This window comes from Vitis riparia, chromosome 10, assembly GCF_004353265.1.
Source record: "Vitis riparia cultivar Riparia Gloire de Montpellier isolate 1030 chromosome 10, EGFV_Vit.rip_1.0, whole genome shotgun sequence".
Taxonomy (NCBI): domain Eukaryota; kingdom Viridiplantae; phylum Streptophyta; class Magnoliopsida; order Vitales; family Vitaceae; genus Vitis; species Vitis riparia.
The window spans coordinates 2,694,540-2,717,715 of NC_048440.1; the positions used below are offsets into that span (position 1 = coordinate 2,694,540).

The following is a 23,176-nucleotide window of genomic DNA, read 5'->3' on the forward strand; positions in this document are numbered from 1 at the left end:
GTTTAAATTAGTCGTCAACTCGATCTACTCATCCAAGTTGTGGTCCTAACTCCTACGTAGTAGTAGTAGTAATAATAATAATAATAATAATTATAGTACCATAAAATATAAATTAACTATGTGATTATTGGATGTGAATCATATTATTATAACATCCATATACATTATTATTCTATGAGTATATTAGAATTTTAATTATTTTCTAAATATATAATTATATAATGATTAGTTACAATAATTATCTTAAATTAGGATAAGAAACTATATAATTATTATTAAACTAATAATTATAATTATATAAAATAATATTATTTTAAAATATTTTATAAATAATTATAATATTAAATATTTTAGTTATTAATTTATGAAATAAAAATTTGAAGTCCAAACAAATGCAATTTAGATTATGATTCGTTACTTAGAAAAACAGTCGGATAATGCAAGAGTTAGAATGTTAGGATATGTTCGGAGCTGTACTCAAGAATATATATATATATATATATATATATATATATATATATATATATATATATATATATATATATATGTTTTTTTTTTAGAAAACAAAACATGAAAATATGATTGGTTGTTAGTTCTTTCCATAACAAGTTTTGAGAATATGTTTTTAATTATTTTTACATTTTTTTGGGAAATTATTACAAGAAATAATTATACAATTGTAGAAAATGATGGAACATGAAGCACCATAGAATTATTTTTAAGAAATAAAAAATAAGAAAAATTAAATGATAACATTTCAAATTTCTAAACAAACTTTTGTTTTTTAAAAATAAAGAATTTATTGAAAACAAGATATTTTGAGAACCATTTTTAAAAACATTTTCAAACATGTCTTTAGTGCTTGATGTGTTGATATTTCAAATTTTCAAATAAAATTTTATTTTAGAAAAATAAATATCCACTTGAAAACTATTTTTTGAGAATCATTTAAAAAAAGGTTGTCCTAAAAAAAAAAGTTAAATTTAAAGTTAATATAAAAGATATGTGTCTCGAAGATTTGTCCATCTATTTTAATAAAAAATCTTAATAAAAAATATATTTAATAATTAGATTATGGTGTTTATTTTTTAATTGAATAGAAAAAAATAAAAATATTAAATATTTTTTATTCAATAAAAAATAATATATTGATATTAATCAATACGTCTAATTTGGTTATATTAATTGATATTGATAGGTAATTTTTAGTTGAAACTTTTTCTATCCTAGTCAATTAGGAAAGAAAAAAGAAAAAAAAGTTGGTGAAGGGGAATGCTTTTTTGTAATTTACCGGTGAAAAGCAAAAATAAATTTCTCCTACCTAAAAAGTCTGCATGTCTACTTTTCATCGTCAAAAATTTTGATCAGATATAAATTTCCAAATGATGGTGACCTCATTGACTCACATGCACATGCATTGACTTGCTTCACCACCAAGGCACACAATCAATGACATGCTACTCAGTTTTCCTTGGTTTTTTCTCCCTATCCAAACAGCAAGTCCACACAGAGCGACTGCATTTCACCTAGAAAGCAACTGGGCTTTTGGCCTTTTTATTTACCCTTTTCCAAGAGGGAGAACAAACAGTTTTACAGGTCAAGAAAAGAAAAGAAAAGAAAAGAAAAGAAAATGGTGAGATCAGTTGCAGTTAAATTCTAAAAAAAAAAAGAAAAAAAAGAAAAAAAAAAAAGAAGGAGAATTATGAGGGGATGAGCTAAAAAGGGTGGACAAGGGGTGAGGTAATGAGAGGGGGCCACAGCCACAAAACAGAAATGCAAGTTGGTGATGGAGCCATGGAGGATTGTACATACTACATAGCTGAAGCCATAAATTGTCAACATTTCAAACAGCTGGAGCCCATCTAACCAGTTTTTGTAGTTATTAATGATAGGGACCAGACCCCCTCATCACCTTCAACACTATTCCAACTCTGACCCCATCAACCACACCCACCAATTGGAGACCTTCTCCATTTACTTAGATTTGGGCTTAAGTGGGCTTCAACCTCATCTTGGTGGCCCATGCATGGTGGGTTTCCTTGGCCCAAGTTTTGTTTAAAAACTGAGACACCACAAACCACAGGGTGAATGGGAGTGTGACATGTCACCCAGATCATGGTTTTACATAAACGAGACTAATCAGTAATCACACACGAATTGGGCTGAAACTGAAAAGGTGTAGTGAAGTGAGAGAGGAGGTCATTTTGGATGGTGGATGGTGGATGTTGGATTTGGGTTAAGTGGGCTTGGACCCCATTATGAGTAGCCCATGGAGGAGTTTACTTGGCCCAAAATTTCTTTTACTTGATGAGTCAATCTAAACGGATGGGTAGTTATTTTTCACAATCTTCCAACAACAAATTCAATGTGTTTTTGGAACGTGGACAGTGGATCTAAGAACGGTTTTGTATTTTTGAAAGACATTTTTAACCTAAAAATTGTTTTTGAAAAAAATATTAAGTATTTGACAAAATTTAGAAAACACTTTTAAAAATTTGAAAAATCTTTAATAATATTAAAAAATCATTTATATTATTTTCTAAAAATATTTGACAATCTCTTCCTCTAAAACCACTTTTGTTAAAAAAATATTTCGAATAGAAACATTACCAAAAACACTCTTATTATTTTTGTAAGTGTTCCAAAAAATCTTGTTGTTAACTATTTCTAAATAAAATCATATTTAGAAATATAAACATAAAAAAAAAATAATATTTTAGACTTTTTTTTTTGTAAAAATATTATGTATTTATGTATAATACATTCTTGAATTTTTTAATTATTTCTTATAATATTTTTATAAAATACTCTAAAATATCTCAAATTATTTTATAAAATAATTTATTTTTAGAAGATTTTTTTTTTTAAAAAAAAATTTCCACAAACTATTTGTCATAAAAACCATTCTAAAAAATAATTTACAACTTCACGAAAAAAAAACTAGACCTTATCTCACGTTATTTGTTAATTCTTTAAACTAAGTTAATTCCTCATATATATTTTCTTCTATTTTAAAAATATCAACAATATTTTTAAATTTTTTGCGTGTTCACAAGTGCATAGTATCATAATGGAGAATAAATCGAAAAGGCTGTTTTCTATTTTTAAATCCCTAAATAAAATTTAGTTCTTAAAAATAGCTGAAAAATATTTATAATAATTATTCTTAAAAATTGTTATTAGACAACTATATTTGAAAACCTTGTGATCTTGAGATTTTTCCCACCATAAAAAAGCATGTAAGTTGAGTTGCAAGCTGTTATAATATGTGGTTTATAGTTGAGTTGCAAGCTGTTATAATATGTGGTTTATATGGAGTGAAACGAGAAAAATGGGCAAATGCCCGAGTGGAGCAGAGTTGTACGGTTCAGGGGTATTTTTGAAATTTAAGTACTTAAAGGTTTAGTAGAAATACCATTTTATGTAACCATATATATTGAAAGTCTTCTAACCTGTTCTCGTGGATGTAGACAATTTATCGAACCACGTTAAATATGTGTTTTTTCTTTTGTTTTGCTCTAATTTTCTTTAGTAGGAGTAACATCAATACAAGCTAACTCAAAACTCTCTATCTCTATGCCTAGATATGTATGAATGATTTGTGTAAATATATTTTCAGTGATTTGAATTTAGATAGAAACTCTCCTTTTACATTTTTTCAATCTTGTCAGGCCTTTCAATTTTTCACCCTCTTGGTTGAACAGCAGTACTCCATTGAATCAAATATAGCTTAACATGCTACTACAACTTTGGGTAAGCATAAAAAATTTGGCAGGCAGGCCCTGGTCACCGCTAAAGTAACCATCTAAGTTGATTATTCAATTCAACACAGGAGAGTTTGAAAAATGGTGGAATTTCATAGCTTGTGTGACATCCAACTCATCAAATCTCCCTGCACTCCTAATGAAAATTAAAATATAAATAATAATGATAATGTATTCCCTTATTATCAAGTTTCATGGATGAAGGAAGCAAGAGTCAACATTGAGAAATCAAATCCCTTTAATCAAGCAAATAAAATATTTTGAGATACCTGTTTCCTCAGCTGTTTCCCTTTCCCCAAACCATATCCACCCTTCTTCCACCAACTTCCAATCATTTCTAAGAAGGAAGAATTTTCTACTAAGAAGTGAGAAGGCATACCTCAAGTCCATTGCAATTATGAAATTAATCATCTCAGCATCTCATGCCAGCTTTGAAGTTTTGCCTCATGGCCTAAATTTTAGCAATGATTCTTGGACACCAACACCCCAATGTCAACATCCTTGACTCAAGCACCTGGTAAATTCTCAGCAGGGACCATAAGAAGTGGGGCAATTTGCTAATTCAAATCAGCTTTTACCCATTCAGATAAGAGGAAGTTACAAGGGTGTGTTTGGTATGCAGAAACAAGAAAGAGTGGAAATGAGAATGGAGGTTCGTTTATTTATTTCTAATAACTAATTCTAACATAGTAATGAATGAGAAATGGAATGAATTTCCCATTCTGAGTCCCAATTCTTAGGTACGTGAGGTAAAAATGAATGAAGCAAAGCACTCCTGAGGATTCAGGCTTCTGGAAAGTGAATCTCTTAGAACATGAAACGATTCCTATATGAATCAAACATTTTAGATGGAATTAACATCACTCATGTTTCTTGTTCATCTTAGCACATGGATAAGAGTGTCTATCATGAAGGGCCAACCACAAGAAAATCTTATGCTTTGAACGCATTTTAGACTGGTTTAAGAGAGATTATCATAAGAGCATTTATACGAGAGACTAATATAAAAAATCAGTTAGTGTTTAGGTAAAAATAAAACAAATGTTTGAAAATTTGTCAGACATCCAATTTTTGTAAGAAAAGTATGTTTCAAGCATTAGAAAGTGTTTCTAATATTTCTAAAATCACACCCAAATACACTCTAAACCATCATTATTTGTTCCGTTTTCTGTATCACCAACCTTTAAGAGGACTTCCTCTTCAGTTTTGTCGAGCATCAGCACATATGGACCAGTTACTAACCTAAATATAAAACTGAAAAGTAGGGAGTCCCACAGTAAGAATGCTTCAACAACTTGGACCTGAAGGCAGTTGTCTTCTTTCAAGATTTTTTTTAACCCACCTGAGCAGTTAGCAAGCAAGGTTAGATTAGCTAGGAATCATTCTCAGGTCCCCTGCACTTCTGTGCTTAGAAACAATGCCCCAGACCAAAACTGATCGGAGGACAGGCATTGCTTACCAACTTCATCCTAGCTTGTTGCAAGTTAAGCCACACGACCAAGTTTTCAGCTGTGCAAACCCTTGGATAAGGCTGGTCCTATACTGGCTAAACTATTTTTTTGTCCTTTTTGGACTGATAACCAGCTAAAAACAATTGATTAGCTTGTTTCCTACCAACTAATCTTTCCTGGACCTTCTCCAGAGCATGAATGCATGCTGCTATGGTCACATGGGAATGGGGAACAGAAGCTGCCAAATCATCGTTTAGTGATTTGGAGCAGCGTGTCTTGGAGTAACTGAGTTTCCACAAAAGACAAGAGACTTGGGAAGGGGTTGGTTTGGCAAACCAGATTAGTCACAGAAAATGAAGTGATGGCATATTAGGGGGTTTTATGTAATGAGTTCATGATGTTTATCTGGACAATTATATAAAGGAGAAAGACTAAGGGTTTAAGGGAGTTTTCCTTCACAAAATAATTAGCTGAAACAACCTCTCTCAGCCATTACACATTACTTTATACCAATCTCTTCAAAAATATCTAACCTGGCATTCCTCTCTTTCAACAACCAAAACTACAACAAAGCATACAAGGTTCAGAGCATTTTATCTATCACAAGGTAATGAGTACACCTTAGGCATTTGACATCAGTATCATTATCATAATCTTTATTGAGTTCAGAAAGAAAATTTAAAATATAGAAAATAAAAACGATACATGAGAAGTGTAGATAGAGCTATTTAAAAACATAAATGTCCTTCAATTCCGCACCAATTTCAGCATCGAACTTACATTTGGTAACAGTGTTTCTTCAACATCAAACCTATATAAGCTTAACAAATATGATACTACTATGAAGTTCTTGAGAATTCCAAATCTTAAAGTACAAAAGGACTCATATTCAACAACTGATTCATTTATGTTGGAAGATGAACATTTATAAGAAAAATATCTAATGATAATCGAACACTGGAGGTGAACATTAAGTAACTTAAGCCACAAGTTTGAGCCTTCCCACGAGGTGAGCCCCAAGGCAAAAGCCTGTTAAAACTATGCTTAATATATTAGTATTGTTTAGAAAGTCTGAAAACTTAAAAACCAGATTTATTTTATAATTTTCAGAGTTCTGAAATTTTTTTCTCTTTCTAAAAGAGGCCCCACATACCTGTAATCAAAATAAAATTAATACAAAAGCAATCAGCTTAGGTTGCTCATTCTAGATAAACAAAAAATTGCATCATACTCTACAGAGGAAGAAAGAAAAAAACACAAGAAATGGCAGGAAATATTTGACTGAGTTGTACAATTTTCCACCCATGAGTTGCTATTAGGTTTGGCTTTTCAGTTTATCGTCACTCAAACATGCATATGTAGTGTTAAAGTTTTGAATCACAATATCTCCTACATTCACTACACTCATCACACAAGAAGAGTGTGAAGTGTCTAATTCTGCTTTCTTCCATTCTATCCATTTGGAGAGACCAAAATGCCTTCATTTTCAAGTATGGACGAGGGCACATCAGTGAACTATCACATCTCTATGTGAGTGTGAGTCAAAATGGAACATTTTAGGACTCAAATTTATTTGAAATCCCTGCTATTTTCAAATTGATTATTTTATTATTTTTTTGGATTTAATTTAAAATTGATTATTTTATTTTTAACAACTATTGCCAGCACACCTAGCTATTCTGAGTTTTTTACAACTAGTTGCTGAAGCAAATGTCGAACCAAGCCAACATGAGCCAAAATGATGAGAGATAGAGAGAGATTACAGACTAGCTCTTGTGTTATCAAAGTTTCTATCTTATAGCCAAGCCATCACATAGAACGAAACTCAGATCACTGTGGTACTGAATTGATATAACTCAAACCCGGAATAGTGTATTAACAGAAGTTATGCTGTCTATGTATTCATATAACATGCTAAGAAAACTTGTGATGTCAGTGTACTAATATTATAACAAACTAAATCTGTATACACATAGTATACATCTTTAAACTAAAAAGTAAGCTACCATGTCAAAAGGCATTTCATTGAACTCTAGGGTGAAAGGCATCTAATTGTTGTACAAATTGCATGTGACACAGATATCCAGAAACTCTAGAACAAAAAGTGAACTACATAATCCATCCTGAGAACTGTGAGTGAAACTGAGCACATCAAGACTCACTTGGAAGAATATTGAAGAAATGATAAACCTCATCTTCGTCAATGGCTCCAACTTCCGTTGAGCAAACTCCACAGTGTACTGGCTTGAATGTTTCACCATCAACAGAAACAGGTACACTCTTATCAGACTCCCTTCCTCTTTTGCCCCTTTTTGGTTTTATGCTTCTTTGCGGCAACACTTGTTCACTCTTGATATTGCAGTTAACAACAAAAATGGCCCTGTACTGGGTCACATATTTCTCGTGCCTACAAGTTCCTAGTTAAACTCAGTTACCAAAATTGCATACATCTGGACTAAAGACACAAATTTCTCTGTTTTATCATCAAAAACAATATAAGTACTAATTGCAATGCATCAAGGTTACATTTAGATTTGCAGGATAGCAGATTCAGAAGATAATTCCAGAAATACACCATTATTCTCCTGTTAGAAACACTCAATAACGAGGCTCTGATTCATAGATCTCTAGGTTTAATAGTAAGGATTGGTTATGAAAGCCAAGAGATATGACGATGCAGGTGCTTCATTTCATGCTAGGGCAAAAAACTAAGGGTACTCATTCTTCCAAGATCTTAAAAGAAATTTTAGCTATAATAATGAAAATGGGAGTTTATTACACAAATATCACCTATCAGAAACTAGTTTTGTTGCATCTGAACATTCATAAGACCTTCCTAGTTTGCAACATTACAGCTATATTTGAAGATAGGGTACATTTCCTTGTTGTTTTGTCTCTCCTCCTTTTCTATGGATGTTCTTTGTGTACTACCCGTCTATGAGGGTTAGATGCCCTTTTAGGCATTAAATAACTAAACAAATAAATAAATATATATTTTTTTTTTGATAGATAAACATCAGAATATATTAGAAAAGGCTGAAAAAGCCTCATGTATACAGGGAGTATACGCAAAAGCCCAAAAAGAAGAGCTTACAAGATAAAATGAGGGAAAAAACCTCACACACCCTCAAGTGGCCGTTAGCCACTCCAAAAAGCCTAACAGAGAATAGGTATCCTCACCAATGTACACCCTAGCCCAACTCCACAAGTTACATACAAAAAAATTCTTGAATTTTTGAATGTCTAAAGAGCCTCCCCTAAAAGCTAACCTATTCCTTTCCTTCCACACCGTCCAAAATATACACAACGGAATGGAATTCCAGGTACTTTTTCTTTTTTTCCCCACAAAAGAGCCCCTCCAGCTAAGTAGCACTTCTATAACTGAATTTGGGAACACCCACTGGACTCCAAAAATGGTGAGGGCAATCTCTCAAAGAGTCTTAACCACTGTACAATGAACTAGAATATGATTCGCATTTTCCTCTTCACATCCACACAAAAAACACCAATTAGGGAGCTGCCACCCCCTTCTTTGAAGCTTATCCAAGGTGAGGATCTTCCCCCACGAAGCTTCCCAAGCAAAAAAAGACACTTTTGTTGGAACCTTTTCCATCCAAATGCGTCTGTTCGGGAAGACACAGGCTGAGGACCCCACCAGCATTTTGTAAGCCCCCTTAACCCCAAAAATACCATTGCCTTCCCTTTTCCATCTCACAGCATCCTCCTCAGTAGAAGTCCTAAAATCCCTCAGCAGATTCAGCATATTTCCGATCTGGTCCAGCTCCCAATCATTGAAATCTCTAGCCAATCTAAGATTCCAACCTCCTTGACCCATGCTAGAGTCCCACACTTCACTTACTTTGGCATTCCTATGCCCTGCCAAGGTAAACAACTGTGGGAAAGAGTGAGCAAGCGCCTCATTACCACACCACTTATCCGTCCAGAAAAGCACTTTGGTCCCCTTCCCTACCTTAAAATCAATGCTCTCCCAACACCAATCAGCTTCCTTCATTATCTCCTTCCACAATCCCACTCCATAAGGCCCACAAACATCCTTGGTCCTCCACCCACATCCCTCTTGACCATACTTTACCCCTATCACAATTTTCCAAAGGTTCTCTTTCTCGTAGGCATATCTCCACACCCATTTGCCCAGCAATGCTTTATTCAAAAAATCAATCTTTCGGATGCCTAATCCTCCCTCCTCCTTAGGGCTACAGACCACCTTCCACTTAATTAAGTGGGCTTTCCTCTCTAAACTTCCTCCCCCCCAAAGGAAATCTCTTTGGATTTTCTCAATCCTCTTTGTAACCAATTTAGGGATGCGGATAAGGGAAAGAAAGTAGGTAGGTATGCTGGCCAACGTACTCTTGATAAGAGTAATTCTGCCTCCCTTCGAGATGTATTGTCTTTTCCACTGGGCTAGTCTTCTTCTCATTCTCTCTTCCACCCCGTCCCAAGAAGAGGAGGTTTTATGGTGGGCTCCAAGGGGCAGCCCCAAATAGACAGTGGGTAAAGCCCCCAATCTGCACCCTAGATCAGCCGCCAACTCCTCCAACTCCTCCACTTGCCCCACAGGAATTAGGGCACTCTTAGCAAGATTAATTCTGAGTCCCGAAGCCGCCTCAAACCACGCCAAGATCCAGCTTAGATTGGTTACTTGCTCTCTTTTCGCTTTGCAGAAAATGATTGTGTCGTCAACAAAGAGAAGATGGGATACAGCCAGCTCCACACCCCCTCTCCCCCGAAGCCTGCAGCCGGAAAGAAATCCCCCCTCACCAGCCCGTCTAAGAAGGGTACTAAGAACTTCCATACCCAAAACGAAGAGATAAGGAGAGAGAGGGTCTCCTTGCCGCAGTCCCTTTGAATTTGAGAAGAAACCGACAGGCACCCCATTGATTAAGATGGAGAATTTAGTAGTGGAAATACACCACCACATCCACTCCATCCAACGAGCCCCAAATCCCATCTTCCGGAGCACCTTCATCAGAAACTTCCAATTTATGCTATCATAGGCTTTTTCAATGTCCAACTTACATATCAACCCTTTCTCTTTCCTTTTGTGCCAATAATCAATCACCTCATTGGCCACTAGGGACGCATCTAAAATCTGTCTCCCTCTCACAAAAGCATTTTGATCTACTGAGACGACCCTATCCAGCACCTTCTTTAGCCTATTCGCAAGGACTTTGGCCAAGAGTTTGTACAACCCCCCAAGCAAGCTAATGGGCCTGAAGTCCCCTAAGTCTTCAGCACCTCCCTTCTTGGGGATAAGGACCAGAAAGGTAGTGTTAAGGCATTTGGAAAAAGACCCATGCTCAAAGAATTCCTTAAACATATCCCCCACCTCCTCCTTCACAAATTCCCAACATTCTTGCCAAAAAGCCATTGTAAATCCATCCGGGCCTGGAGCTTTATCTCCCTTCAATTCCATCAGGGCATAGTGAATTTCCTCCTCAGAAAAAGGCATCTCCAAGTCTTCAGCTTCCCGAGGGTTTAGTTGATTGAGATGCAGCCCCTCGATATCCGCTCTCCACCCCTGCTCTTCTGAGAGGAAATTCTGGAATGCGTTCACAATCCCCTCCCTCACCTCTTGATCCTCAGTCAGCCATTCCCCATTAATCATTATCCTGTCCAAGGAATTATTCCTACGGTGGGCATTAGCCATCCGATGGAAATAACCAGTGTTCCTATCCCCTTCCTTAAGCCACAACTCCCTTGATTTCTACCTCCAATGGACTTCTTGCAAGAGCACCCATTTATGGAAGGCATCCTTGGCTTCCTTTTTTTGCTCAGTTTCAGCTATAGACAGACTCCTCTCGCTCTCCACTCCGTCCCAGTATTCCACTTGCTGAAGGGCCGAGTTTTTGTTGACTTCCAGCCGTCCAAACTCCTCCCTATTCCAGACTTTAATTTTTTGCTTTAAAAACTTCAGCTTCGAGGCCAACCTGTAACTTGCCCTTCCTCTCACCTCAATCCCCTGCCACCACCCCCTGAGAAGACCTTTAAAGCCGTCCACTTTCAGCCACATGTTCTCAAATCTAAACGGGGTGGGACCCCTCCTCAACCCCCCACCCATCAACAAAATAGGAAAATGGTCGGAAGTAGGTCTCTGTAGTCTGCATTGAGCGATCCCACTAAACATCTCCAGCCATTGCTGCGTCACCAGAAACCTATCTAGTCTAGCCCAGGATTGGTTATTCCTGCCCCCACTCCAAGTGAACGCACCCCCTTGCATAGGGAGATCCAAAAGTTCTAATTCATCAGCAGTTTGGGCAAAAGTTCTCATAGCGCCAGTCACCCTTCCCTGTCTATTCCTTTCCCTCTGTGACAGGATGACATTGAAATCCCCCCCTAAGCACCATGGCTCATCCCACAGCCCTCTGATCGCCCCTAGCTCTTCCCACAAGCATTTTCTGTCTTCTCTGGAAAAAGGCCCGTACACTCCAGTAAAAATCCAGATTAGCCCATTTTCCACATTCCTAATCCTACAGGATACAGAGAATTTCCCCACCTCCGTCTCCATCACCTCCAGGGATCTTTTATCCCAACACACCAATATCCCTCCTGCAGAGCCCACGACATCCAAAGCCACCCAATTAGACCACCTACCAGAGCCCAAACTTCTCACCAGGCCCTCCAACAAAGACTGAATTTTGGTCTCCTGAAGACAAAAAAGGTCCACCCTCTGACTCCTGATCACTGCCTTAATAACCCTTCTCTTGGAGCTGTCATTAGCTCCACGAACATTCCAACTGAGTAGTCGTAGCTTCATTTGACTTCCGTAATCTGGCACCCCCTTCCTTGCTCTTCACCATTTTGCTTCTTCCCCCCTTCGTAGTTAATGGAGCACTCTAATCTTTTCAGTTCTCTCTCGAATTTGGATTTCTCTAGCAGAGTTTTGCTATGAACTCTTTCCCTTCTCTTACGGATTTTAACCAAGAATTCCATAATATCCTTCTCCAGACCCTCTGTCGAAAATCCCAAGAAATTACTGAACTTGGTCAGATCGCTTTTCTCCCAGCTAAGCTCCCCTTCTGCCTTAGATACTCTTGGCACTATTTGGTCTGAAGTCATCTCCTTTCCCCCATCTTCAGTTCTGCTTCTGTTGACCTCCACCAAATCCCAGCATTCGACAGTCTCACCCATAGGAGACTTCGTGCCAATGAGCATTTGAAGCGGATTTTCTCCCTCATCACGCTCCTTTTCAACCCCAGAATGGTCGCAATACTCCCCCACTGGAGTCCGACCGAAAAAAGGAGAAGAGAGAGAAGGGGTCCTAATGATCAGACAATCGGATTGAAAGGAAATCTTATCATACCTCATCGCTTCCTCAGCCAAGGCAATATCAGTTATCGATCGCTCTTTTTAGATGAATTCAGCCTCGCTTAGCCTCCGCGTGCCCTCCTTCTCCCATAACAGAGGGTCTTCAGAGAGTGTTAACCTCGATCGGCTTGGGCCACAAATCTGGGCCTCACCAGATTGTAAGCTGGACTCCGTCGATGAGCTAGCTGTGGTTCTCAGTCCAGTACCCTCCCTGGGCTTCCATAATTTGGACCGACTAAGATCCACAAGCTCCTCTGGCCTAAAGCGATCCACAGAAGGGGGGGGGGGGGGGGAGGGTTAAGACCCTCAAGCCCACAAGACTTCTTCAAAAGGCCCATCGCTGAAGGCCCGTCCTGCATTCCCTCCATACCCTGAATCCCTAATTGCGACCCACCCATCCCGCGAATACAAATCATGGGCTGCCTCGACCCAGCTGTCAGCCTCCACGTCCCATCCGCCAGCTGCGTCTGGTCCTCGAGCCTTGGGCCCCCTTCAATCTCCATCACGCGCTTGCCCTCGCGTGACTGAACCTCGCCTTCTTCCTCTCCAGCTGCTGCAAGGGTTTTTCCTTTTTCATCGGCCGGCATCACTCTTAACGTCGGCCTAGTCTCCCACCACAATGCTAACGAATAGCACATGTTCTCAACCCATATGTCCACCATATTAGGGATTCTCTCTTCTTTGATCCTCACCCGAATCCTGGCCCATTGCAGCTCCTCCATTCTCTCGGTTTTGACATCAATGTCCAAGAATCCCCCACACCCCTCTCCTATCTTACAGAGGGTATCCCGATCCCATAAGGAGATGGGCAGACCAAAAATTCTCACCCATGCCTCTCTCTCCTTCTCTTCTTCCATCAAACAACCCGTTCTTTGGTCCCATTTCTCCAGCCGCATGCCGACTCCACCGATCGATACTACACCATCTTTTAGGGCTTTCTCAGCTTCCATTTTTAACTCAAATTCCAATAAGGCCTTGCCGTCTTCCATTTTGGCTAGACCTAAATTGCCCTTCAAACCCCACAGCTTTGACATTTGGGTCCCCCAGCTTCTCAGATCTTCCCCCCTTCCTAGCAATGGGTCCCAACTTCCAACAAGGCAATGAGCCAGCTTTTCCAACCTCACACCTGATGGCCTCTTGTCAACTTTCACCCTTACCACCTCTTCTCCGATGCTACGATTCTGCTTCACCACCTCCGCGAAGGATTTTCCCCACATGGGACTCCACACCTCCTCCTTATCTTGCTGTATCTTCTGCCTATCTGAGTCAGGCACCATCTCTCGCAACGCCTCCACCAGTAGGGCCCAGCCCCCTTTTGTTCCTTTGCCTTTGGGTACATAAATACAAAATCTTTTCCTTTCCCGATCTGTAACACCTAGGCGTAGGAAACATCCCCCCTTGTTTTCGCCGCGCGTTAGAGAGAATGTTCTCCCATTCTCCTGCCAACATTTCTCCCAATGTCTAGTCCTCGTATCCTTGATGCAGAAGACCAGGCCTTCCATGAGCGGCCCTAAGCTCGCCGGCCCCAACTTGATCCACGAGGAGACACCTCTCTTTCTTTCCACTATGAAGATTTGAGTCCTACCCTTTTTTCTCTCTGATTCGACCTCAAAGGTCTTCGATTCTACCCCAAAACTCCTTCTAAGAACCCCTGAATGAATGAAGCCCGTTGCGTCCCCGATCCCATCCTGGCCCCATCTCGCTTTCCCGTCTCTCTCGCCCACTCTCTCTCTAGGTCTTTCTCTCTCCTCCATTTGAAAAGTTGAGATAAATCACAAACAAATAAATAAATATCATATATGTATATATAAACATATAGAGGCATGCATATATATACACTTGTATACAACTGAAAACAATTAAAAAGAATATTGGGATGTAGGAATTTAGTGTTCAGCATATACATACAGAGTTTTGAACAAAAATAATCCATTTAAAAAAAAAAAATCCATAAACTAAGTTGAGTAGTAAAATATTTCCCAATCCAATACATTTCAATAATGTAAGCATCCATGTCACAAAACCATAGTTGGTAACTATGGTTTTGAATTTTTATTTTTTATTTTTTTTCAAATGAGCAAAATTGTAGTCACCATCTACAGTTTTAAGCTTAAACTTAAAGTCGTCGTTACTGATTAACTTACTTTTTTTTATACGTGTAAAATTTTGTTGTTTTTTTTTGCAATATTTTAGTTTATTTTTTAAAAAATAAATCTAATAACATAAATTTATTATATATATATGGTATAATGTTTTTAAAGTGTGATTTTTGGACCTTTTAATCTTTTTATAAGTTTTTGCTTTTGAAATTGGTTTAATTTTGTTAAAAAAAAAATTGGCATAGTTTTCCCATAACTCGTTCATATTCAGGCCAGGTAGATATCCATCACTTTTGTTGAATATGATATCCATTGAATGTGAACAAGTTTTGGGAAAACTATGGCTAAAATTAAAAATACCAAAGCTTCATAAAATAATCAAAGGTAAAAACTTATAAAAAGACTAAGAGATTAAAAAATCACACTTCAAAACATATATGATATATAAAACCAATTATTAAATTTCATATATTAATTTTTTTTTAAATGATCACATAAATTTATTAACCACTTACATATTAATAAATAGAAAAAAAATATAATAAATTTATTTTTTAAAAAATAAACTAAAATATTTCAAATATATATATATATAAATTTAAGTCAAGTTCAAAACTGTAGTCAACAACTACAACTTTAAATTTAAACTGTAGTTATCAACTATGGTTTTGTGACATGGATGCCCACGTGACTAAAATGCACTAGAGTGGGAATTATTTTGCTACTCAACCTAAATTATGGATTTTTTTATATTTTATAGATGGATTACTTTTCGATCAAATAGCTTTATTCTATTTTGGAGCCCAGAGATTCTCCTTTGTTCCCTTTGGAGATCATGCGTGCCACCTAAGGTGGCTTTCTTCACTTGGGAGGCATCTTGGGGGGAAAGTCTTAACTCTGGACTAGATTCAAAGGAGGGGGCACTATTTGGCAAATAGATGCTTCCTTTGCCTCTCTGAAGTAGAGACAGTTGATCACCTTCTTTTTCACTGTGCAAAGGCTCGGGTTCTTTGGAAATTTCTTTTTCCCTCTTTGGTGTGTCTTGGGTTCTCTCATGTTCGGTGAAGGATACTCTTCTTGGGTGACATGGGTCATTTGTGGGTAAAGCTCATAAAAAGGCTTGGCAAGCGACCCCTTTATGCATATTTTGGACAACGTGGAAGGAAAGGAATAGGTTAACGTTTGGCAATGAGGAGTTATTGATTCAAAGATTGAAAAATTCATTTGTATGTAATTTGTGATCTTGGTCTATGGTGTCTATAGATATGTGCCTTATTTATCTTATTAGCTTCATTGATTGGTTAGGCACTAAGTAAGGGCATGTGATGTTTTTTACTTCTTTCCTTCCCCCTTTAGGTTGAGCCTTTAGGCTTTTACTATATACTTCCTGTATACTATGAGGGCATTGTTATTGGTGTCTCTTTTTTACTTTATATACAACTTTTCTTTACCTATAAAATACACACACACACACACACACACACACACACACACATGAGATGCAATTATATACACCACTTGTTGATAACCTCAAAAAATGAAGAAGAATATCGAACACTTGGAATTTAGATTTTGATACAATAGTTAATTTGGGTGTACATATGGGGGTGTGTGGGTGGTTGTGTGCATGTGGATGTGTAGGTGCTCACACTTGCATGTTTGTGCATGTGTACAAGAGCAAGCTAATGTGTCTCCATACTTTGTGTCTAAGAAAGAAAGTGAAAGAGAGAGAGGGAGGGAGGGAGCGCGAGAGAGAAATCATTTTATGTTGTGTTTCAATTACATCTGCCATCCACTAAAAAAGAACTAAGAGATATTGGCACAACAACAGACAACTTTTTATATGAATCCTTATTGGTGTTTCAATAGAGGAAGGAACTCATCCTCCCATAACTATAACCAGAAAAGAAAAAATCCTTGTCACAATATACCCATTTACTTACAAGCATGAAAATAATATCATAGTTGCACCACATATATACATTCAATTAACTTACCTTTGGCATTCTAGGCAGAGGGTGGTAAAACAACCTGGGCAGCTAAGCACAGCATCAGAAGTAGTACGCCCTTTTCTTTTCTTCTGAACCCATAATTCATCTTTCTCATCAAGATCTGAGTCATAAAATTCTGGTTTGATGGAGTAGTCTATTTCATCGTCATCAGAGACTGAGGAATACAACAATCAGCATTCTGATTAGAATGATAAATTCATACAAGGACTAAACTTATTCAATAATATAACAAATAGACTAAACTAACCTATTTGTTCAACTGCATAAAGGTAAAATAATTTTTTTCTCATTTCCAATTCAAATTTCCTGGATCCCCACAAAACTGCCTTATGGTGGAAGTATATGTGAAACTTGCGAAATCTGTGAGAAATGTCATATAAAAAATAATGAAATCCTATTTCTGTAGGATGGAACAAGCTAGATATCATAGATCTTAAAAGTTAGTGTCCATGGGTGATAACCAATACCTTTACCTAACAAGCAATATATAGCAGCATCATCCAAATTCACAGTGCCTTGTCCATGTCAAATCTTATAACTCTTACCAAATGAGGATTTTTAACCATGGAGATTTGGAGGGCTCTAATGCCTACTAAAGTTACATTCTTTGTGCAGGAAATTCAATGATAATTGGTGTGTCATGCACTGATGACCTCCAAAATTGTTGCTCTTCCTCTGTTACTTTTCAGCCTCAGCTGTTGATCTAAATTGGTTTTATCAAGGTTTTGTATGAAAATCCTGGTCAGAGTTGTCTGGAAATCATCAATACAGAAATAATGTTGATTTTGTGGCACATTTGGACATTCCAGTGATCTGGAGTCCTTGGTGCCTATGAAGAAGAGTCATATGGTAAAGACAATTTCTTATGTGCATTTTATTTTGTTCTTATACAATATGACTACATACCAAAAAAAAAAATCTGCTTCATTCCAACATTTAATAAGGTGGCTGAGGTAAGTTTCTACACCAAGAACCGGAAAAGAATCAATAGATGGTTGAGTCAGCTTAATCAAAAGTTAACAAAAAAAACCAGTTGATCTTGGTGATAAAGAAAGCAGAAAACTAACTACAAAAAGAAATTCTTCTGAGATTATTAAGGGTACATTTGGCAACATTTTCCAAAGCAATTCTTAAAAAGCAATTTCCAATAACAGTTCTCAAAAGTCAATTTTTGAGAACAATTTTGTATTGTTTTCAGGAATAAAATTATGTTTAGAAACTCAAATATATATAACTGCTTCATAAAGAATGTCAATTTCTTTTGCCAGTCTTGGAGTGTGATGGAGACCCTGGCTCTAGTCTTACTGTAATTCTCCACAGTTTTCTTGGTCTATTCTCAGTGAAGACAATGTGCTTTTGTGGACAATGGAATACTTGAGGCCTATTCCCTATGTTTCTGACTCTTTCCTTGAAAACTCTACAAAAAATACCAGAAAAACGCTCTAAATTTGTTTTAAAAAATCACCGTCTTTAGACAAATTCTTAAGAAGTTGTTTTCCCTTTTTTTTGATAGACATTTTCCCTCCAAATAAATTTTGCCATGTGCACTTTTTGAAAGCTGTTTTCTATTCTAAGAAAACAGAAAAATGTTTTAAAAATCAGTTGCCAAACAGGTCCTAGGTTTTATTTTCTTTTCTCTTCTTTTTCTGTTTTGGAGATCTCAACATCAAATATCACATAAATCATAGTTAGCAATCCACTGTTTGGTTTCCTTACAAACAATGTGTTTGAAATTGGATCCAAGTTCCATCCACCCCAAATCCACAACATCTGTTTCACAGTTATTGCATGATTTTCGAATTCCATACAATTGGAATGCCAAATAAAATCCAATTCTATACAACCAAATGTAGCTATGCAGCCCCACATGATTCTCTCTAAAATGAGAGATCAAAAGTCAAGAAAACCTAAATTCAAAAAAAAAAAAATTCACCACATTTTTATTATTTTCACAGGGAGGAATAGATTTCATAGAATATCGAAACCCTAGACGAGTATAAACTCATAGCACAAAGAAACTGAAGTGCCAAACCTGAACTTAGGCTCCGTTTGGTTGCTAAGAAAATTTAGGAAAACAAAAGAAACTAAAAGGACTTGAAATAAACAAAAACATTCACTCAACCGAGCCTGATACGAAATCAAAGACGAAACTCAAAATTTTCCTATATATATTTTTATTTTCCTCCGTTTCTTAGCAACCAAACAGATGCAGAATTCGATGTGGAAAAAGGGAGAGAAGAATTTCACTTGTTTTCTGTGAATCAGTTGGGGACTTCAAGTGCTCTTCTCCTTCCATCTCTCTCGGTGAATCGGAAACTCGGCTTGACTCGGGTGGTTCAGTTTTCTGAGTGGACTCGGCCATTGTCTCCTATCAGTAGGTTTTGGGTTGCACTCTGCGTTTTATACGCGAGAAGGAAAAATAAATAAATGAACATATATTTGTTATTTTCCGGTCAAATATCCTTTGGCCCCTAAACTTAAGAGGGCGTGTTGTATCGATTCTAGAAAGGTTTTTAAACCTTAAGATAAAATTTTTTAAGGATTAAAAAAAATAAAAATAATTTTTAAAATCACTATCTGCTTGATAGTGATTTTAAAAAGGTTTCTATTTTTTTTTAAAATATAAAAAAATATTTATTTTAAGTATTAAAAATAAATATTTCTATGGCCCTTTTCGGTAGAGCTCATGAGTGCAAGAATATGAACACTTGAGTGAAAAGTGAGTATGAATAGTGAGTGGAATTAAGTGAACTCTATCGAAGAACAAAAGAAACCCACAAAGAGACACTAGTAAAACACGAACTTGCTTAGGCCAACAGACGAATACAAAGACTCTAAAATACTAAGAGAAAAGTGGATATCTCAAAGTGCCTCTAAAGCTACACCTAGGACTCAGGCTCCCTCTAAGATGTCTCCAAAAGTGACTTGTAGGTCGATGTTAAAGATGAGTAACGGTCAAATCACCTTGGAGTATAGAAAAGAATGTGCTCAAAGGAGACTGCCCTATGTGAGCCACATGAGAACGCTAAACATGGGGTACCTAACAACATGACTGAAATATGTGTCGTAAACTCAAAGGGAGGATAGAGTGTGGCTCAAGGCCGAACAGACTCAACTCAACTGATAAGATAATGACCGATCGATATAAGTGCGGTCTCGAAAAACAAAAACTCAAATCGACAGGATGAATGATCGATCGATATAGGTGCGGTCCCAAAACTCAAGCAGAACTGGCAAGACGATGAATGACTGATCAATATAGATGTTGTCCCGAAAGCTCAAACTGACACGAAAACGACATGGCATATGACCAATCGATATAGGTGCGATCCCGAAAAACTCAAACTGAACTGACGTCAAGAATGACCGATCAATATAGGTGCGGTCTCGGATACTCTGACATGAAAGATGACAGATCGATATAGGTGCGGTCCCGAAAACTCAAACTCAAACTGATAGGAAGATGGTTGATTGATATAGGTGCGGCCCCAAAAACTCAAATTAAACTCAAACTGAAAAAGTTGAATTACTCATCGATATAGGTGCGGTCCGGACTCAAACTCGAACAGACAAGATGATGACCGATCGATACAAGAGCGGTCCCAACTCAAACTCAAACTGATAAGAAGATGGCTGATCGATATAGGTGTGGCCCCGAAAACGTAAACTGACAAGACGATGACCGATCGATATAGGTGCGGTCCCAACTTGAACTGAACACAAACTAACAGGAAAATGGCCGATTGATATAGGTGTGATGCCCAAAACGCAAACTCAAACTGACGAGACGATGACCGATTGATATAGGTGCAGTCCCAACTCAAACTGAACATAAATTGATAGGAATATGGTTGATCGATATAGGTGCGACCCCAAAAACTCAAGCTCAAACTGACAGGAAGATGGCCGATCGATATAGGTGCAACCCCAAAAACTTAAACTGAACTCAAATTGATAGGAAGATGGCTGATCGATATAAGCGCGACCCCAAAAACTGAACTGACAAGATGAATGACCGATCAATATAGGTGCGATCCCGAAAACTCAAATTGACATAAAAGATGAATGACCGATCGATATAGGTGCGGTCCCAAGAACTCAAACTGACACAGAAGATGACTAATCGATATAGGTGCGACCCTAAAAACTCAAACTGAATTCAAACTGATAGGAAGATGACCGATCGATATAGGTGCAGCCCAAAAAATATAGACTGAAAAGACGATGATCGATCGATATAGGTGCGGTCCCAAAACTCAAATTGACACGGAAAATGACCAATCGATATAGTTGCGGTCCTCAGATACTCAAACTAACATGGAAGATGGTCGATCGATATAGATGCAACCCCAAAAACTAAAACTGAACTCAAACTGATAGGAAGATGACCGATCGATATAGGTGCGACCCTAAAAATGCAAACTAAAAAGACGATGACTGATCGATATATGTGCGGTCCCAAAACTCAAATTGACACGAAAGATGACTGATCGATATAGGTGCGGTCTCAAAACTCAAACTGACACGAAAATGATCGATCGATATAGGTGCGGCCCCAAAAACTCAAACTGAACTCAAACTGATAGGAAGATGATTGATCGATATAGGTGCGACCCTAAAAATGTAAATTGAAAAGACGATGACCGATCGATATAGGTGCGGTCCCAAAACTCAAACTGACACGGAAAATGACCGATTGATATAGGTGCGACCCCAAAAACGTAAACTGAAAAGATAATGACCGATCAATATAGGTGCGGTCCCAAAACTCAAATTGACATGGAAAATGATTGATCCATATAGGTACAGTCCTCGAATACTCAAATTGACACGGAAGATGGTCGATCGATATAGGTGCGACCCCAAAAACTCAAATTGAACTCAAACTAATAGGAAGACGACCGATCGATATATGTGTGGCCCTAAAAATGCAAACTGAAAAGACGATGACTGATCGATATAGGTGCGGTCCCAAAACTCAAACTGACACGAAAATGACCGATCTATATAGGTGCGACCCCATAAACTCAAATTGATAGGAAGATGACCGATCGATATAGGTGCGACTCCAAAACTCAAACTGACATGGAAAATGACCGATCGATATAGGTGCGATCCTCGAATACTCAAACTGACACGGAAAATGGTCGATCAATATAGGTGCGACCCCAAAAACTCAAACTGAACTCAAATTGATAGGAAGATGACCGGTCGATATAGGTGCGGCCCCGAAAACTAAAACTCAAAAGGACAAGACGATGACCGATCGATATAGGTGCGGTCCTAAAACTCAAGCTGACATGGAAGATGGTCAATTGATATAGGTGTGGCCCCGAAAATGTAAACTGACAAGACGATGATCGATTAATATAGGTGCGGTCTCAACTCGAACTGAACACAAACTAACAGGAAGAAAATGACAATGATCTGATCAAGTGGCTCAAAACCAAAGGATAACCAGGATAACGATGTAAGCAAACTCGGCAGGAGGAGATATGCCCTAGTATGACAACTCATGAGGATCAACAACTAGGTCAAAAGATAATGAAGCATGTGAAAGATCCAATGATCTTAGAGAAGGAGGGTATGCCCTAGTGTACAACTCGCAGGGGTCAACAACTAGATCAAAAGGTGAAAATCTGCTGAGACGTCTAGTACTCTCGGAGAAGGGGGTATGCCCTAGCATGTCATGGTGAACAAACTAAGATACAAAATGCCTCAAACCTACTATGCTTTAAAATATGCTCATCTATCATGTAATGAAAATGTCTAACCTCAAATAGGTAATGCCAAATAGAACTATGCACGTGATACCATGATAACAAAACAAAACTAACTGATGAATAAAAACAATGATGACTAGTGCTCAAAATGCAAAGAGCAAGTAAATTAACACTCAACATGCTAACTGTCAAAATGAAAGCATCATCACTAATAAATCAACAATTTGTTAGGCCCTGCCATCATGGAAGATGTTGAACCTAAAGTCTACAAGATGTATGGAAGCACAACCAAAGTGATTGGGGACTGATTTACATATCTTTTAATCGAGAGAGGAGTGTGAGGTCATGTGTCACGGTGAGATGTGTGGGATTAAAGAAGGTGATGATCAGGCTCTGGTAAGATAGAAGACATGATAGTATCAAGGGTGAAATGTCTAAGTATGAAAGGAAAGGTATGTAAGTATCCGAGATCATCCAAGTATGCTGAGAAGACTGAACCCAAGGTGTCAATAGCTCCATAATCCATCCAAAGCGGCAATCATAAACAGAAAGTCAAGTCTCGATGTCAAAACATCCAACTAGGTGGCTATGCCCCAGGATGCAATGGGGACAACATGAAACAATTTAATATTCTCCATATCACTCGTCAGATGCTCCAACGTCAAGAATCAATCTGATCTCCCTCCAAAAGATGGATATGCCCTAGTGTAAGGGATCCAATAAGGTGGCTATGATCCAGTGAAACATGCTCTCCATCTCGACTATGCCCCAGTATAAAGTAGTGTATTTGAGTCAACAACT

At 37.7% G+C, this 23,176-nt stretch overlaps 1 protein-coding gene across 4 annotated transcripts; it reads right to left on the reverse strand.

Annotated features, from left to right (window-relative positions):
- Positions 1-5,936: 5,936 nt before the first annotated feature.
- LOC117923970 (E2F-associated phosphoprotein-like) lies at positions 5,937-19,045 on the reverse strand. Of its 4 annotated transcripts, none has more exons than XM_034842500.1 (4): positions 16,900-18,867; positions 16,638-16,806; positions 7,378-7,622; positions 5,937-6,026 (listed from the first exon to the last, which is right to left on the reverse strand). In XM_034842500.1, the coding sequence occupies exons 1-4, from the start codon at positions 17,078-17,080 to the stop codon at positions 5,992-5,994; spliced, it is 630 nt and encodes a 209-aa protein (XP_034698391.1). In that variant the 5' UTR covers positions 17,081-18,867; the 3' UTR covers positions 5,937-5,991. The 4 variants fall into 4 exon arrangements, with proteins under 4 accessions (XP_034698391.1, XP_034698392.1, XP_034698388.1 ...); XM_034842501.1 differs by lacking the exons at positions 5,937-6,026; positions 16,900-18,867 and adding exons at positions 6,101-6,253; positions 18,900-19,045; XM_034842497.1 differs by lacking the exon at positions 5,937-6,026 and adding an exon at positions 6,101-6,253 and having other exon boundaries at positions 16,900-18,868.
- Positions 19,046-23,176: the final 4,131 nt, after the last annotated feature.

Bases quoted from the DNA above. Each gene is read 5' to 3' on its own strand.
- LOC117923970 (XM_034842497.1), bottom strand. From the start codon at position 17,080: ATGATATCTAGCTTGTTCCATCCTACAGAAATAGGATTTCATTATTTT. The intron at 16,807-16,899 runs GTTAGTTTAGTC...TGTATTCCTCAG, and splicing joins TTATGCAGTTGAACAAATAG to TCTCTGATGACGATGAAATA. The intron at 7,623-16,637 runs GTAAGTTAATTG...AGGAACTTGTAG, and splicing joins CTCTGCCTAGAATGCCAAAG to GCACGAGAAATATGTGACCC.